The sequence below is a fragment of the Chiroxiphia lanceolata genome, chromosome 6 (genome assembly GCF_009829145.1).
Source record: "Chiroxiphia lanceolata isolate bChiLan1 chromosome 6, bChiLan1.pri, whole genome shotgun sequence".
Lineage (NCBI taxonomy): Eukaryota > Metazoa > Chordata > Aves > Passeriformes > Pipridae > Chiroxiphia > Chiroxiphia lanceolata.
In genome coordinates this window covers 613,796-631,708 of record NC_045642.1, presented here as the reverse complement: position 1 = coordinate 631,708, position 17,913 = coordinate 613,796, and the positions used below count along the sequence as shown (strand labels likewise).

The 17,913-nt window shown below is 59.5% G+C and overlaps 2 protein-coding genes across 2 annotated transcripts; both read left to right on the top strand.

Annotated features, from left to right (window-relative positions):
- The first annotated feature begins 135 nt into the window (after positions 1-135).
- Positions 136-11,611, top strand: LOC116788234 (inner centromere protein-like). Its single transcript, XM_032690881.1, has 19 exons — positions 136-466; positions 670-783; positions 2,185-2,855; positions 3,753-3,804; positions 4,348-4,381; positions 4,520-4,619; positions 5,228-5,315; positions 5,831-5,966; positions 6,045-6,179; positions 6,640-6,651; positions 7,068-7,177; positions 7,453-7,564; positions 8,313-8,408; positions 8,706-8,830; positions 8,998-9,076; positions 9,878-9,985; positions 10,172-10,282; positions 10,945-11,101; positions 11,292-11,611. The coding sequence occupies exons 1-19, from the start codon at positions 336-338 to the stop codon at positions 11,483-11,485; spliced, it is 2,565 nt and encodes an 854-aa protein (XP_032546772.1). The 5' UTR covers positions 136-335; the 3' UTR covers positions 11,486-11,611.
- A 2,357-nt stretch (positions 11,612-13,968) lies between these two features.
- Positions 13,969-16,511, top strand: LRRC55 (leucine rich repeat containing 55). Its single transcript, XM_032691651.1, has 3 exons — positions 13,969-14,158; positions 14,691-15,493; positions 15,582-16,511. The coding sequence occupies exons 2-3, from the start codon at positions 14,881-14,883 to the stop codon at positions 15,815-15,817; spliced, it is 849 nt and encodes a 282-aa protein (XP_032547542.1). The 5' UTR covers positions 13,969-14,158; positions 14,691-14,880; the 3' UTR covers positions 15,818-16,511.
- The last annotated feature ends 1,402 nt before the right edge of the window (positions 16,512-17,913 follow it).

Genomic DNA, 17,913 nt, shown 5'->3' with positions numbered 1-17,913 from the left:
TTGGGGATTGATGGACGGGCACAGCTACCAATAGAACAGAGGCGTTTGGAGGGGCGCGCTGCGATTGGTCTGGCCGTGGGGGCATAAATGGGCGGCGGGAGAGCGAAGCCGCAGTTCGAGGGTTCGCTAAAGGGGCGAGGGTGAGGCAGGGGCTAGGCCGCTGCCACTGGGCTGGGCGAGAGGGGTCCTTTGGGAGTTAAGTTTTCTTCATGCTCGGCACTTAACACCGTACCCTGGCCTGTCCTCACACGCGCTCCAAGCCCAGTGTCTTCCTCCTTCCCTCGGGGCGGTGTCCCAGCTGTCCCCCCACGTTGTTCTCTGTTGCAGGCAGGGCCATGGCGGAGGGGCCGCGGCAGCTGCTGGAGGTGTGCGGGCAGAGGCTGTCCCGTTTCCTGCACGATGCCCAGCACAAGCGCCTGGCCTGGCTGCGGGAGGTGGAGGAGCAGGGCGTGAGGATGCTGGAGAGGTAGGGGCTGCCCCCGAGGGGACCCCGGGGAGCGCCGGCCCTCGGGGCGATCCCAGCCCCTGGGAGTGAGCTCCCGGCTGGGTGTGGCTGGACGCAGGTGTGGGTTTGGGCCTCATCCCTCCTGGTGAGCGACCCTTGTTCCAGGGAGTGGTGTTGGAGGCAGTGGGGAAAGCAACTTATGCTCTGCCTCTTCTGCTCCACAGCAGCTTCAGGGCAGAGCCTGCGCTCATGCCCAAAACGCCGTCGCAGAGGAGGCGTCCCAGGAAAAGGCAGTCCTCCTGCCTCAAGGAGGAAAACAAGGAGCCAAACAGGAGGAGGTAGGTGGGTCAGCTTCTCCTGACTCTGCCCCAGGGTCCTCGAGTGAAACAGAACAGCACCTGCATTCCTGGAGTTAGCAAACAAAAGAAGCACGCTGTTTGTATCCATCACTGTTTGTATCCTGGTGAGAGTTTGGGATAAAGTTGCCTGCTTTCCTTCACTGGTTATAATTAAAGACTAATAAACAATCTACTATCTTCTCTGTTTGGTTTTGGGTTTGTCTCAGCGGGTTTGTCTTTTGGCTTGAGGTTGCTACTGGTGCTCACTCCCTAAACCTCTGTGTCGGTGCCTGGAGAACCTGGGAATGGGATGTACTCCCAGCACTGTGTCCAAGCTGGCAGCAGGGGGGCTCCAAGGGTTTAGTGAGGGGCTGAAGTGGAAATTCCAAGTGGTTTGCTTAGAACCCACCACACCTAAGGCTTCTAAAGCGGCTCTGAAGGGGACAGAGGCTGCCTATGAACAGGAGGGTGTAGGGCAGGGTGTAATTAATTGCGTGGCGAGGCAAGGTGGCTGTGACACTAATTAACTTCCTCAGTGCTGCTGCTCCTGGGCAGCCCACTGTGCACCTGCTCCCATCCCAGGGCCACCAGCTGGGTAGCCAAGGTGGCCTTCCCTCTGTGGGAGCATCCGCTGCCAGCGGGACAGGCACTGCAGCCACAGTGGGGTGGGCCAAACCTGACCTGTTGGTGTGCTGTGGCACTAAAATTGTGCTCACAGTGCTGAAAAACCCACAGGAGGAAGAGCTGGAGCTCAGAGACTGTCAGAAAGCAGACACGGAGGGTGGGGAGAGCAGCAGGAATAGCAGGGGAGCGTGGGAAGCTGGTGTGTGTGTGAGGGAGGGCAGGAGAAGCAGCGCTGCGGATCGGGGTGGGGAGAGCTCTCAGCCCTGCTGGGAATGCTCAGGCTGTAATGGGTGCTTCCCCCGGAGAAGGCAAGTCCTGTTTGTGCTTCCCCTCGTTTAAACTTAGTTTGGGAAGATCTGCTGATGTGGCAGGGTGGGTGGGTGGCTGCCAGCAGGGGGGTGAGGTGCAGCCACTGTCCTCTGCCCTGTGCTGCTCCTGGAGGCACTTTACCCCTAAAGCAAGAGCTGGGTTTAAATACAGCTTTCCCACTTCCATTTCTTCAGCCTTCACCCTGGATACCCAGCCTGGGCTGTGTCTGTGTGGCACAGCCCCTGTGTGTGAGCTCCTGCCTGGGCCCTTGTGTCCACGTGAGCCAGCCCAGGCTGTGTATCCATGTGCCTCTCCTCGAGGATAGGATGGGCTCTGAGGGGGAATGGTAGAGGGGAGAAGCCAGCAGCAGCTTCACTTCAAAAGTTAACGTCTGCTTTTTCCCCTAAAACTTAGTCGGGGATGGGGGAGATTCCTTCATCACTTCCTTTAAAATGGTTTTCCTTTAAGGTTGTCCCGAAGGAGAAGTGGCGTCAAGCCGGTGTCTTCCAGGCTGAGTTCCCAACAGCACCCGAGCCAAGAGCAGCCCCGGAGCCCTGGCTGTGGGGGAGAGGAGGTGTCTGTGCCCAGATGTGCTCCAGGATCCCAGGCTGGTGTCACTCCCCGGCTCCTGGAACTGCCTGGGAAGCAGCTGGTCGAAGCCTTTGTTCCCTTGGGAAAGCAGGATTGCCAGGACTGTGTCCAGGGTGCTGCTGGAGGTGATGCAGCCGTTCTGGCCGTGTTGGGGGAGCACCTGCCAGAGGGGGACGCAGCAGCTGAGCTGCAGGAGGTCTCTGGAGTCGCTGGGATAGCAGCCGAACACCCGGGAAGGGATGGGGAGAAGGAGCCCAGGACAGCAAGCACCTCCACTCCCAAGGCTGCTCGAGATGGAGACCCTGCCACGCTCCAAGGAGATGGATCTCCCCAAGGCCTCGACAAACTGCTCTTCCAGGACTCCGCCAGCAAAAGAACAACGGAGAAACCCAGGCTGCGCCGCCGGAGCAGGAGCCGCAGGGCTTCCTTGGCGGAAAAGTACTCCTTGTCCAGCAGGAGGGAGAACATGATCCGGAGATCCGTCAGCAGGGCCAAGGCGAGGAAGGCAGCGGCACGAGAGTCCTCCTCGGCCTCCAGCAGAGTGAGCTGTGAGTCCCTGCTCATCCCTGGTGGATCTGGCTCCCTGGAGTCTCCTTGTCCTGGCCCTCGTGGGTTCCTGGGGTGCCGGGGCTGGAGTTGGGGTACACAGGTTGGGAACGGGCAAAAAACCCCACAGTCGTGGAAGGCAGAAGGTGGTTCGAGCCACGTGTGCCTTCGGATGAGGAGAGACTGCTGCGTTCCCTGGGGAGGGGCTTTAACTTATGGCTTCTGCCAGCTCTCCGAAAAATCAATAGGGCTGAAAGTCTGCTGCCCTTAAATGAGCAGAGGAGCTGAAATGCTTTTTGGGAGAGGATAGAGACCCAAATTAGCAGCATCCCCAGAGGAACAGGGCTCAGGAACCCAGGCTGTTCCTGGAAGCACTGAACTCTTTGTATCCTCTGTTCCCACTGCTCCTGGCAGGGTTTGGCTGTTTGGACTTTCCAAAAGCGTTGCTGCTGCAGGCAGATGAGCTGTGATGGAGCACGGAGGCCTCTGGAATTCAGCTTTGTCAGCCTTGAGTCACGCTGTATCCAGGCATTTGTTACAACGCTTGGAGCAAAGGGGTGTGATTTGGGGGTGGAATCAGCCTGAAATCAGCCCAAACCCCCCCAGATCCCTGCACTGGAGCGTGTGGGGAGGCAGGAGCTGCAGCCAATGGCCTGGGAATGCTGGCTGTGACACAGGCAGCCCGAGCAGGCTGCAGGCACTGGAGCTGCTGCCTCAGTGCTGTGCCTTCCCAGCCCACTCCAGTTTGTCAGTGGCACTCGAGGGAGGTGTGGTGCTGGTGTGGAAAGCTGAGCAATCCGTGTTCCTGGGAGGAAGCCTGCACTCCTCCACGCACACCCCAGGGGCCACTGGGAGCCTGGGAATGAAATCCCCAACCCCACTTATGCTGTTCTCTGCAGGTCAGAGCTCCTTGGAGGTTTTTGTGGAAGAAGACGTGACCAGCGGCACGAGGTGAGGCTGCCACGTAAAGCAGGTGGGGAGGGATCCCAGAATTCCTGCAAGGACACTCTTTGGGTGGCTTTTGTCACAGGTTTTTGTGAGGGACTGCCCAGGTGCTGCTGTCGTCTGGGGCTGGCTGATATTTTAGGTTGTGCTGTTCAGGCACAGTGAGGTTGAACCCTGCACTGGTGGGGTGGGCAGTTTGCTGGCACTGTGTGTCCAGGGATTCCTGGAATGCCTGGCTGCCACCAGCCCCTGAATGTTGGGATGCTGGCAGTCAATCAGCTCTACTCTAGCTGGAGAGAGAGCAGGTAAGGCTCAGCCCAAGGCTGATAGAGTTCCCTCTTTACCTGCTACCCAGGGCTGAAGCTGGTTATGCTCAGTAGCACAGTGGGATGGTCCCTAAGAGGAATTTACAGCCCAGCCTCCGTGTGTCTGGGCTGGGATAGCCTCTGGATGTGCTTAGGTTTACCTGCAACTTCCCTTGGGGTCCCACACACACCTGTAACTCACCTTCAGGGAGCTGAAATAATGAAAATAGCTTTTCCTTTGCAGGCCTGAGCTGGAGCTGAACCCCCCAAGGGAAAAGGTGAGTTGGAAGGAACAACCTACACACTGTCTGGATACCTTCTTGCTGAGTCAGCACCTTTCCCGAGGTTGTCACTGGAGGCAGGGGTGTGGCTGGTGTCCCTGAGCTAAGGGGAACGTTTGTCTCCTTTCCCTGCAGGCTCCTGAGGATGTCCTCATTCCAAGCAAAAGTCCCCGAGCCGCCAGCCCTCCGGCACAGCCCCTGTCCCATCCCGAGCAGCAGGCAGGGAATGCTGCAGGTAACTCTGAGCTGCTCTGACCGGGGTCAGCAGGTTCCTGGGAGATCTGGGGTTTGTGCCGAAACCTCTGATCAGTCAGGGAAGCTTTCCAAGGAAACTTTTGATCTCCTAAAGAGATGAGGCATTAGTTAGGGGGGGCAAGGACATCTAAATGTGCCCAGGCCTTGAGACAAACTCCGTCCTGTCCAGCTTCAGCCTCTGACAAGTGAGCGAAGACACTTGTGAAGGACCTCCCAGAGCTGGAATCTTCTGCAGTGTCATGGCCCTTCCCCCTGGGGTTGTGTTATTATGTGAGGATTTACAGGTCCCGTTTGTTTTCTGTGCCTCTGAGCAAGGGGAGGGGAGATCTGGGCTTTTTTTTTTTTGTTCCCTGTAGGAGCTGCGGGATCTAACAAGAGTCCCTGGATGCCTTTGGGTGGGGTGGTGCCTGGGCAGAAGGGGTTGTGCAGGTGTGTCCCACAGGGTACCTGCACAACATGATGTTCCAGGTGTCCATCCAGGCTCCAGTTTCTCCATTCAGTTATGTGCCACGGGGATCTGGGCACAGAGAGCTGGAGATGAGAGCGGGATGCCTCGCACGTGGCACCAAGTCCAGGTTTTTTCCACAGGAAGCCATGTAAATCCCAGCAGTGAACCCCAGAAGAACCAGGAGCCACCCCACTGTGCCAAGTCCCAGGAGAGTCCCTCCTGTATCTGGTAGGAGACACTGCAAGGAGCAGGGTTGAGCCAGGGGTCGGGAAGGACTCAGACCTGGCCTCTGAAGTCATTTGTGTTAAATAGCTTTGGGGGTTTCCCTGCCTTCTCTCCCACACTTCCAGCGTGGCTCTGAAATCCCCTGTGGCCAGATCCCGTGTCCTGGAAGTTCCTTGTGACTTTTGGAGCCTCGCTGGGCTCTGGGACCAGGTCTGGCATGGGGAGCAGCACCTGAGGTCCTGCACAGACAAGCAGAGGTGACCCACATAGCACAGTGAGCTGGGAGGTGGCTCTGAGGGTTCCTGTGGGGGTGGTCCCGGAGCAGGTGACTGACCTGGTTATTTTGGACTGCGTTAGGGTCTGGAATATGTGACCTGTCTCCTGGAACACATGACCTGTCTCCTCACTGCATGTTGCTGGGGTCTCACGTGAGGCTTCAGGGGGAAGCGTGTAACAGCCGAGAGATGCTTCCAGGGAGTGTGACACTCACCTAATGTCCCTCTTGCTGATGCCACCAGGACAAGAGGCTACAAGCAAGCCCTGGGTGTCCTGTGGCATGGGCAGCAGCCGGGGGGCCGGGTCCTTTCCCCTTTGGATGACAAGCACAAGACCTCAGCCAGCCAGGCTCCGTCGTCACCCTCTCCAGCCAGCAAGGTGAGGAAGGTGAGTGGTGCCACAGCCCTGTGCCCTCTGCCCAGGCAGGCTCTGAGCTCTCTCCCTCTCTCCCTGCAGGTTGTGAAGCCTCTGAAGAACTTCCTTCAGGCCGTGCAGCGGAACCAGCTGCTGCCGAGCTCGGGGCCCACGGGACGAGGGGGTGGCATCAAGGACTTCATCAAGCGTAACACTCCCACCCGGCCCAACCTGAAGGTGAGTCCCCTCTCACCCTCTGGAGGATGGGTGTGGGGCGCTGGCAGGAGGGACTGCCTGCTTAGCAAAGCATAAGCCTGTTCCTGGCTCAGGAAAAGTGCAGATCCTGGGAGAAACCTGGCCTTGGGATTCTCCATCAGACTCCCTGAGGAAGGGAGGGTTTAGCCCCAGCTGCCAAACCTTCCTCACGTGCAGAGGAACCCCAGCTGCTCTGCCTGTGGTCAGCAGAAACATCCCATGCTATTCTGGGACTGCTGATCCTCAGGAAAGTGCGAAGCTTTTCTTTGCAGTGGGAATTGTTTGGTGTTTTTGGCCACGGCAGGGCTGACAGGCAGTGTGGGGTCAGGCTCTGCCACGTACCTGGTGTGAGCTGCAGCTGAGAACAGGGTGCACGTGCTGTGTGAGGGGGTTTGGGTGTTACTTCCAGACCTTTAATCGTGTTTATGTGCCTTCTCCACAGGGCGACTTCGTTGTAAGTGATGACACCTGGGGCTGGATGATCCTGCCGGGCCCCGGGCACTGACCATGCCCTCCCCTCTCACCTGGTGTCCATCAGCCCTCTGGCCTCACCAGGAATTGGCCACACCTGTGGTGAGGTGGCAGGATCTCTGGGGGCCGGGCACTGCTGGGAGCTTCTGATCTCTGAGCAAGGATGCACTGTGCTCCCTCTCCACCACCCTCCTGGGTCAGGGAATTCTCTGCAGCCAAAGGACTGAGGTTTTTCCCTCCTGTACCTGTGACCCCTCTGCTCTCACTGTTGCCAAACCTGTGTTGTCTTCCCTGCTCCACGCCCCGGCATGTGCAGGTGAATGTCTCTGACAGTGACTGTGTGTACCAGGGAGAAACAGCCCCCAGCACCTGGTACAGTGCAAACCCTTCTCCCTCCAGGAGAAGGAGCGGCAGAGACTGGAGAACCTCCGGAAGAAACAGGAGGCTGAGGAACAGAGGAAAAAGAAGGTGGAGGAGGAGAAGAGACGGCGGCAGGCAGAAATGAAGCAGTGAGTTGGGCGCCTTTCTCCCTGGTCGGCACAGACCTGCCTTGTGCCTCCCCCTTGGAATGAGCATTTTGGGAGCTGTGCTGCCTGGGCACCTCCTGACTCCTGGAGGTGCAAGGCACCTGCTCGTGTCCCGCCTTCCCACGGAGTGGAGCTGGGGCCAAGCTTTGCCAGAGCAGGTTCAGCAGGGCACCACTTCCCCCAGTTACCCTCACCCTGTGATGGAGTGATGGAGCAGGCAGAGCTGACAGCCCCCCTCTTGCCCTTGTGCTGCCCAGGAAGCGGGAAGAGCGCCTGAGGAAGGCCCTGCAGGCTCGGGAGAGGGTGGAACAGATGGAGGAAGAGAAGAAAAAGCGGATGGAGCAGAAGCTCCTGCAGAGCGACGAGAAGGTGGGGAGGCTGAGCGGGGTCTGGGCCTCCTGGTGGGACCAGGGGGGGTGAGCAGGGCACTGGTGGGATCAGGGCAGCTGCTGGGGGTGACAGATCAGTGATGGGTAAAGTGCATCAGAGCTGCCAGAATTCTGTCTGACAGGGGAGGGCTTTTGTTCTCCAGCCCTCTGCGCATTCCTGTTGTGACAGGCTGCGTTCACGGTGCTCTGGGTTTAGGGAATGTGGCAGCACCTGCTTGCCCTGGGCACAGCCCTGCAGGTGACAGCCTCACCTGGTCCCCACACACGGAGTGTGAGGGATGGTGAGGCCACTGGGTGTGCAGGGGGTGTCTGTGACTCAGCTGGGGGTGCAGTTGGATCAGGTTTGGGATTCAGAGCCTGGCCTGGCCCTTTTTTGGGGGGCAGGCAGGTGAGGAGCTGGCTGAGCTGGTGGGCAGGGCTGAGGGAGCTGTGCCTGATGGCCCAGAGCCCGAGCAGCCTCTGTGAGAGACCTGACTGCTCATTTTGGGGTGGACTCAATTGACCTTTGGAAGGAGTCAGCCTTGGAAAACAAGGGATCGTGCTCCTTTCAGCCTTTCCCAAACCCCGAGCGGCCAAAAGCACACCCAGCCCTCGCTGGTCCCGCTGCTGGGCGCTGGGTCCTCGGTCTCCTTGTAGGACCTGGAATGTCCCAGGCTCCAGACCTCCCTCCAAGGCTGTGAGGGGAGTCCAGGGGGTGGTGGACGCTTTCCCAGGTGTTCCCCTCACAGGTGCGAGACGAGAAGGTGGCGGAGGAGCGGAGCAAGAGGAAAACGCTGAAGAAACCCGGGGAGGCGGATGCACGGAAGCAGAAAGCTCTGAGGGGGGTAAGAGCAGCTCAGCTCCCTCCTGCACGTGGAAAAGGACAGGGATGGCAGGGACCCACCGTGCTGCTGTGGCTGGTGGGACAGGCACAGGTCACCGCCCTCTTGCTGCAGGGATTTTGGGGTCCGGGCTGCCGGATCTCTGTCCAGACAGCTGAGGTTGGGTTGGGACACAAGGGAGAGATGTCCCAGCTGGTGGACAGGCACGGGAGCAAAGGTGAGCTCTGACCTGCACAGAGCATTTGCTTCTTCCCACCTGAGCTGGAGGTGCTTACAGGGCTTTTCCTCTTTCTTCTTCAGGAAGAAAAGGAGCAGCAAGAACCGCCGCAGAAAAGGAGAGAGGACGAAGTGAAGGAAAAAGGGAAGAAAGTCTTGGAACTGAAGAATCTCCTAGAGCAGCAGCAGGTGGAAAAAGCGAAGGAGAGGTGCGAGCAGGGAATTGGCCACGGGCACAGGGAAAGCAGTGAATGTAAATGTGGTGTTGGAACCGGGCTGTGGGGCTGCCTGGAGATTGGGGTGCTGGGGCAGGAGGCTGTAGGAATGTGAGGGGCAGATGGGCATGCTTCCTCCTCTAAATTCCCTTTTCCCCCAGGGATCCCAAGCAGCGAGGGAAGGAGAAGCCCCCCCAGGCGCAGCTGGAGCCAGCAGTGTTGGCTGACAAGACCACCAAGGTGGGGTTGGAGTGCTCTGGGAGCAACCTCTCTGCAGCACACAGGCTGGGTTTTGGGATCAGATGTTTTCCAAGTGCTGTGTTGCTGGGATGTTATTTAGAGGATCAAATAACAATCAAGATAATGACTGCTCTTGCACAGAGTCTTAATTGCTGCTAAGTTGTTGGGGGTTCCCTGGCTGGCAGGTGAGCCCTCAGCTGTGTCACGGGATGGTGACAGCCGTGAAATGGCACTTGGATGAGCACCTCAAAGGGCATTCACTGATCCTGAAATGAATATGGAAATTGGATATTGTGTTTCCCTGCCACACTCCCTCACTGTGCCTGGAGGATGTGACCCCCCAAACCAAACCTCAGGTGCCACACAGCTCTGTGTCACCTCATTTGCACCCACACAGAGAAATGTTGGGGCTTAAAGTCGGGGCCTTTTGTCTCGAAATATCACAGTAACACTTTTCTTCTTCTCTCTACTCTTAAAGTAACTCCTTCATTAGTGGAAAATAAGTGCCCCGAGTGGTCCCTCCTCTGCAGGATAAATTCTCCCCCCTGTGTCTGCTCCTGCTGCTCTCCCTCACTTGGTCCCTGGCATTTGGACTGTACAAATTCAATATGAGGTCTGAATCCTCCCTGTGCTGCCAGCAGCAGGGCCAGAGTGTGACCCTGGCAAAGCTCCTCCAAGGCAGGAGAAGGTGGATCAAACTCCATGTACTGAGCAGTATGGGAGGGGAAACCCTGGGAAAGGGGGTTTGGGTTAAAAAGGAACTTGAGCAGTGATATTTTTTTTTTTTCCCCTCTTTATTAGCGGAAAGAGAACTCCAAAGAGTTACCCCTGGGACCTGGGCAGGAGAAGAGAGATGAGCAACCAGGATCCATTTTCCCAGCTCTTAACACCTGGCTCCAAGTGATGAAAGTGAGTGTGAGCTCCGGGGAGCTGGGCTGGACCTGAGCAGGGACGGGAGTCTTGGCTTTTGGGGTTATTTCTGCAGGAAAAGGTGCAGAGGGGACTGAGGGTTGGGTCTTGCCAGAGCTGCTGAGAACACGGCTCTGTTCCAGAGGCAGCCCGGGCGAGGAATGACTTAATTCCCGTGTCTTACAGGAGGCAGATGGTCAGCAGCAGCAGCTGGGAGAAGAGAAAAAGCCCAAACCACCAGCAGCAGCAGCAGCTGCGAGTGCTGCCCCTGGCACGTGGCTGAGCAAAGCCGTGAAGGTGAGCCCTGGGTGGCCCCAGCCGTGGCTCATTAGCCCCCGCCGCCCGGAGCCACCGCAGAGCTCGGCACGGGGAACCCGAAGGAAAAAAACAAGCGGTTTGTGGGGAGGGAGGGGGGGAAAAAAAGAGATGTGGCGGAAAGATGCTGGAAGCGACCACAGGATGGCAGCAGGTCCTGAGGCGACATCCCGCCGGGAGCGGCCCCGGGCAGCGCGGCTGTGCCAGCTGGAGCTGCGGAACCTTCCGTCGGGAAAGGAAAAGGCTGCTCGGGGTTGGGCTCGAGCGCTGCCTCGGCCGGGAATCTTACCTTGGAGCTGCGGGCTCCATCCTGGCTCGTGTCAGAGCCCCAGGGAGGGAAAGGCGAACCGCCCCGGAATGCGGGGAGAGGTTTGGGTGTGGAGACGTGCTGAGTGCTGAGACACACACACACAGGGTGCTCTTCCCAGGTTTTTCCACAGAAATCAGGAGGGGAGGAGGGGTTGAGAGCAGGTGTCAAGGCAGGGAGCCCAGTGAGTTTTGTGTTGGTACAGGATTTGAGCACTTTGGGGCTCTGGGGGCCATCCCACTGGGCACTGGTGTCCATCCTGCCCAGCCAGGCTGGCTGTCCTGCCCCAGGGCAGTGCTGCTTCCTTTGCTCATCACTGCTCTCTCCACAGTTCCAGAAATCCCTCTCCACATCCTGCCTCGGGCCCCCCAAGGGCGCGCAGGGACCCGGATCCCCCACAGCTGATGAGAACGACTACGGGCTGGACCTGAACAGCGACGACTCCACGGACGACGAGAACGACCCTCGGAAGCCCGTCCCTGCCTGGGCCGAGGGTAGGTGCTGGCTCTGGGGTGGTCTCTTTTCCCTTCCCAGCCTCACCTGGAGCCATCTCAAAGTGCAGTCCAGGAGTGTGTGTGGCTCCAGTGGAGAGGGGACAGCCCCAGTGCCCGAGGGAAAGAGCAACGCCCGGCCCCTGGGGTTAAGCAGGGCGCATCCACGTGTCTGATATGTATTTCCCCCCAGGGACACAGCTCCACCAGGCCGTCCTGCACCAGTACTACCACCCTGTGGACGTGGATGCGCTGTTTGGGGCCATCCCCAGCCCCCAGCTGGAGCACATCTTCTACAAGAGCAAGCCCCGCTACTTCAAGCGCACCAGCTCGGCCGTGTGGCACTCGCCGCCCGGCCCCAGCCCCTCCTGCACCTTGCAGAGCTGAGCCGAGACAGGAGAGGGGGTTTTAGGGCATCCACGTGTGTTTTACTTATCCTGTATTTACGGTTTTAACTTACTTTTATTTTTTTTCTTTTTGTTGTTGTTACAAAAATAAAAGTGTTTGATGAAATCCAGCGCTCCCTGTGTCTCCTTTCTCCTGCCTGGGTAGCTGATTCCAGACCAATAACTGTAGGGACTCTCAGTCCCTGGGTGTCCCTTCCAACTCGGAATCTTCTGTGATCCTGACTTAACTGTGGTTTCTGCAAGGCAAGATGCAGAGATATGTTATGCCCCATTTCCTATTCCCTCAGGATCTTCCCTCACACAAGAAAGCTTGGAAATTGCTGTAGAGAAGACTAGATTCTTTCAATCACCCTGAGGGGACAGTGTTTTCACAACCCTATTTCTACATGTTTACTGTATTTATGTATATTTCTATGTATGTATATAGATAAATATCTCTTATAGACATAAATATATATATGTCTATACATATATATAGACATATACATTTACTGTCTCTATTTATTATGTGCAAGTCCTCTTCCTTTGAGAATTCCTGTGCCCCCTTATTACTTGGAGCCAGAATCTTTTTCCTGCTGTTAGAAAAACTCTCCCTGGACAGTTTAAGCAGCCTCTTCACCCTTCTCTTCTAATAGAAAAAGGAAGCCTAGGCTTCCTTTTTTCTGTGTCCTTTTTTCCCAGGAGACTTCAGTGCATGGCCAGGCTTGGGCAGGAGGTGGGTTTATTTGGGAATGGGGGCTTGGGAAGGGTAAAGGGGTGTGATGGTGCCCGGGGGGCTCCTGCCTGGGACCAACAGCTTTGACCTCTCCTCAGCAGCAGAGCTACAACCATCCCTCTCCTTCCCTCCTCCTCTCCCAAGCCTGAACACACAGGGATTGACTGGAGTGGTGAGGGACTGCAAGAGATAAGGCCCTGGCTGTAAGGCAGATTTGTGGAGCCAGGATCCTTGGAGCCATCCCCGTTCCTGGGGACCTGCAGGAGCACCTGCCTTTGCAAAAAGGGGCTGGAAGCACTTGGAGTGCTCACCCCAAGAGCCAGTGCACGCCCAAGGGGGCTTGTGTCCCAGGAATGCTGTTTGGCTGGGGCTGGGATTCCACAGGGGCTCTGTGGATGAGGTGGGGAGGGCAGCCAAGGTGGTGAACATCCCTGGCTCCCTCAGGGATCCTGCGGCGTCCACGTGGCCACATCCACAGGGGGTTTGGCGAGGGGGGACGCCAGCCCTGCTGCAGCCGAGCCCCGGCTGGGACAATTTCCCAGTTAATTTGTTGCCAACAGAGCCTGGAACACCGGGGGGAGTGGAAAAAACCTCGGTGCCAACAGCTGCTGGGAGGGAGCTGCTGCCAGCTCCGGCCGGAGCGCTAATGAGGTGTCTGTGCTGCAGCTGGTTCCGGGCACCGTGCGCAGCTCCTGGAGCCCGCTGGGAACCCGGGCCTCGAGCTCCTGCAGCTCCCAGGAGCTCACCAGGAGCCCGAGCTGGAGCAATGCCCGTTAATGCCACCCCGGGGAAGGCGGCTGTGCCGTCTGTCTGCCAGCACCGCGCCGGGGAGGATCCATCCCATGGGACGCGGGGAGCAAAAGGCCCCCAAGCACCGGGATCGGGGCTGCTGGTGCCAGCTGGGAAAAGGAGCAGCTCCATGAAATCAGCAGGAGATAATTAAGCAGGGATCCCCCAGGCTTGGGCAGGCTGGGTGTGGAAGTGCCTCCTTCCCAGAAATGCCAGAGCCACGGTGTTGCAGCGTTCCCAGAGCAAACCGTGGGCATCCCTGTGATCCCACAGGGCCGTTCTCCAGTGGGAGGGGGCAGGTGATTGAACCTGCTGCACCCCCCCCCCCCGAACAGAGAAGGGAAAGGGAATGTTTCAGCTCGCATGGAGCAAAACAATCCATGTCAACCTGAGGCATTTTCTGGGGCTGTGAGCACAGCAGGGAGACACGAAGGTGCTGGTGCTTCCCTTGGATCACAGCCCTCTCCTTGCATCCCGGTGCTCCCTTCGGATCCTGGAGCTCCCCTTGGATCCCAGCTGCCTCGTTTCTCCCCTCTGCCGACACGTCATCTGTTTCTGTTTTCAGCACCCGGGAACCCCTGATTCACCCCATCCCACGGGGATGCTTCCCAGGGCCGGGAGAGTGCGGGAGGGCTGGGGACGGGGTCGGGGGGGGATGCAGGATGCCACCCTTCTTCCCACTCCTCCCCTGCCGGGTGCCTGGGCCGTGCGGGTGTGGGTGCCCCGGCCTGGGCAGGGGCTCCCTGGGGTGGGGCCATCTCCGCCCGCCGCCGTCTCCCTGGCTCGGCGGCTCCGCATCCCGCTCTCCTGTTGCTCAGAGATGTGGAGGCAGTTGCTAAGAGACACCGACACGTCAGTATCTGGCCCTAAGGAAAAAAAGAGGAAAAAAAAAAAAAAAGAGACAGAGAAAGAGAGAGACAAGGGAGGACGAGGAGGAGGAGGGGAGGAAGGAGGTGGGGAAAGACCTGCTCCCATCGCCGGGCTCGCAGCAGCCTTGGCCGCCGCTGCCGGAGCCCTGCTCACGACTTTGCGGCCTCCGGGGTGTGGGTGGCCGCTGGGGACCCCCACATCACTCCCTGGAGCCCCCCACATCACCGTCCAGGACCCTCACATCATCGCAGGGAGCCAGGCCCTGCTCCCCCCTGGCCAGTGAGTACCCTGGGGGGACCCCAGCCCTGCCGGAGGGGTTGAGAGGCTGTTGGGATGGGGATGGCTGGGGTAAGGCGGGGTGGTGGGAGAGGATGGAGCTGGGAGGGTGTGGGCGAGGGAGGATGGAGCAGACATGGTCAGGTGGCGGGGGGCTGAGATCAGGCCTGGGGGGACCCCGGTTGGGAGCTGGGCATGGAGGTCTCCCCCCAGGAGGGAGGTGGGGAAAGTGTCTGCTGCACTAGGCTGAGCTGGAGGCGGCGTGGGGTTGTCAGGGGGTTGGCGGGAGGCTGTGGAGCAGCACCTCCAGTCTGCCCACCACCAGCCAGGATGGGCTGGCCAAGGTCAGAGAGGCTGGAGGGCTCTGTTCTGACCGAAATCCCCGAGGGGGTATTGGAGGAGCGAGGTGACCGTGGCACGAGGGGCGTGGGGAGGGCGTGGGTGCCCCACAGGCCACTCCGGCCGCACCAGCTGCGGCCTCCTCGGCAGGGGCGTGTGGCCGGCACGGCTTCCCCCCCGCTCCTCTTCCTCGCAGGCAGCCGGTGACGGCCGCGCCGGTGCCCCCGGCGGGGTTCGCGTGCCCGCCGGATGCCGCCGGGACGGCGGGAGCATCGCCGTGACCGCTGCGAGCCGGGCCCCGCCACCGGCCGCCGGCTGAGCCCCGGGCGTTGAGCGGGCGGGCGGGATGGCCCCCGGCGCCCCGTGAGGGTCGGGCCCGCGAGGCCATGCTGCTGGGCCCCTGGCTGGTGGCGGCGGCGGCGGCGGTGGCGGCGGCGGCCGGCGCGGGCTGCCCGGTGCTGTGCAGCTGCCGCGGGCAGGCGGTGGACTGCAGCGGGCAGCGGCTCTTCTCCGTGCCCCCCGAGCTGCCGCTGGACACCGGGAACCTGAGCCTGGCGCACAACCGCATCTCCAGCATCCCGCCGGGCTACCTGGGCTGCTACGGGCAGCTGCGCGCCCTCGACCTGCGCAACAACTCGCTGGCGGCGCTGCCGGCGGGGCTGTTCCGTGGCACCCGGCGCCTGGCGCACCTGGACCTCAGCTACAACAACTTCAGCCTGGTGCCCGCCGACATGTTCCGCGAGGCCAGCGGGCTCCTGCGCCTCGACCTCAGCCACAACCCGGGGCTGCGCCGCGTCCACCCCCAGGCCTTCCGCGGGCTGGCCCAGCTGCGCGAGCTGGACCTGAGCTACGGCGGGCTGGCGGCCATCAGCCTCGACGCCCTCGAGGGGCTGCCCGGGCTGGTGGGGCTGCGCCTGGGGGGCAACCCCTGGCTCTGCGGCTGCGCCATGGAGCCCCTCCTCAAGTGGCTGCGGGGCCGCATCCAGCGCTGCGCCTCGGGTAGGTGCTGCCGGACCCTCCGACCCCCACCCCCGTCCCAGGGGCCGGCGGCCGGTCTAAAGCCATGCTCCCCCCTCCCATCCCACAGATTCGCAGCAGGCCGAGTGCTGGGCCCCCCCTGAGGTGGCGGGGGCCCCCCTGCTCTCGCTGACGGAGGAGAGTTTCCAGGCCTGCCACCTCACGCTGACGCTGGACGACTATCTCTTCATCGCCTTCGTCGGCTTCGTCGTCTCCATCGCCTCGGTGGCCACCAACTTCCTGCTGGGCATCACGGCCAACTGCTGCCACCGCTGGAGCAAGGCCAGCGAGGACGAGGATGTCTAGGTACCGCTGCCGCCACCGCCGCCGATGGACCCCCGCCCCGGCCACCCCCCGGCCCGGCCGCCCCCGCGGGGACACCGGACTGTGCCTTGTCCTCGTCCCCTCCCGCCGCCCCCCGCGCCAGGGTGGCCCTCGAGACGCCGGGGACACCAGGGGACAGACCCGCTTCCTTTTGCCCCAAAATGGGGAGTTTTTGCCCCTGCCCCCTCCATCACCGTGAGCTTGGACCCCCTCCCGTTCCCACTGCCCAGGACTGATGGAGGCAGCGGCTTGGGGGTCCCGAGGAAGCGACCCCCCAACTCTTCCTGGGAGAGACAGAGACCCCAAAAGCTGTGTGTACCTGGGGAGACTGAGGAAGTCCCTGCTTGCAGCCCCAAAGCAGCACTGCTGGAGCCCCCCCCCAAATCCTGCCCATGCTCTCCAGCCTCCCCAGAAATCCAGGGGGGCAGGAGGTGGTGCTGGCACCCAGCTCGGCACCACGGCCCCAGGGAACACCTGCGCCTTGCCGGTGACACCAGGAGGTGCCGGGGCAGCACCGGGACCACCAAGCCTGGCGGTGGCAAGGGCTGGGACATCTCCCAAGTCCGGGATCTCCCGGGAACGGCCTCTCCCTCCTCCTCAGGGCCAAACCGGGCACCCATTGCCCGCCCCGGGGGGAGGGTCGGGAGGCGAAAGGAGCGTCAAAAAAGGGAAAAAAGAAAAGAAAAAAAAAAAAGAAAAAAGCAGAAAGCCAACGGCCCTCTGTCCGGCTGGGGCAGCCACATCCCCAGTCCCCAGTGCCTGTGTCCCCTGTCCCCTGTGTATGTTGAGCACGCTGGAGGGGGTCGATTTAACCCCAACCCACCCCCGAAGGGCTGCGGCTGCACCCCCAATCCCAGCGCTGCCCCCGGGAAGGGGCACTTGGCCTCTGCCTTCTACATTTTCTCTGGTTTTTTTTTATTATTTTCCTCTTGGTGAGTCCTCCCCGCCCCGTTCTGCACCCCCTGCACGGGCACCTCCTCCCGCAGCCACCTGAGGGCACCCAGAGCACGGGGCATCCCCCCGCATCCCACCGACTCCTTCCCCTGCCTCACCCTCATCCTCTTTTTTTTTTTTAAATTTATTTTTATTGTGTTTCTCTTTTGTTTCTCTTTGCCTTTTTACTTTATTTGGTTTCTGTCACTTTCCCGTCCTTTCCGTCCCTTTCCCTTCTATCCCTTCCTTTCTTTCCATCTTACTGACTCTCCTATTTTTCCTTTCTTTTTCCCTTTTCTTTTCTTCTTTTCTTTTCTTTTCTTTTCTTTTCTTTTCTTTTCTTTTCTTTTCTTTTCTTTTCTTTTCTTTTCTTTTCTTTCTTTTCTTTTCTTTTCTTTTCTTTTCTTTTCTTTTCTTTTCTTTCTCTCTTCTCTTCTCTTTCTTCTCTTCTCTTCTCTTCTCTTCTCTTCTCTTCTCTTCTCTTCTCTTCTCTTCTCTTCTCTCTCTTCTCTTCTCTTCTCTTCTCTTCTTCTTCTCTTCTCTTCTCTTCTCTTCTCTTCTCTTCTCTCTGTCTCGTCTCTTTCTCTTCTCTCTCTTCTCTTTCTCTTCTCTTCCTCTTCTCTTCTCTTCTCTTCTCTTCTCTTCTCTTCTCTTCTCTTCTCTTCTCTTCTCTTCTCTTCTCTTCTCTTCTCTTCTCTTTTCTCTTCTCTCTTCCCCTTCCCTTTCCCTTTCCTTTTCCCTTTCTCTTCCTTTTCTTTTCCTTTTCTTTCTTTTTTCTTTCCTTTTTTCTCTCTTCTCCCCCCTCCTGCTCTTTGTACGTTTTGTAACCGCGGGTTTTGTACCACGGGGCACTTTTTCAGCGCCGAAACCTCGACAATAAAGAGCATCAGCGCAGCCGGGGCCGGGGCACGCGGGTGTGTGACAGGGACACGCGTGTGTGTGGCAGAGACACGCGTGTGTGACAGACACACGTGTGCACGGAGCCACCCGTGTGCGTGCAGGGCGCAGGCGACGGCCCCCAACCTGCAGAAAGCATCAGCCCCGCTTTTCCCTCCGGCGCTTCCTGTTATTCCTCCGGCAGCATCTCCCGGCCCCGGCGGGGCCCAGCTGTGGCCGCCGGGTCACCTCCCTGTCCCCCCCCCTTG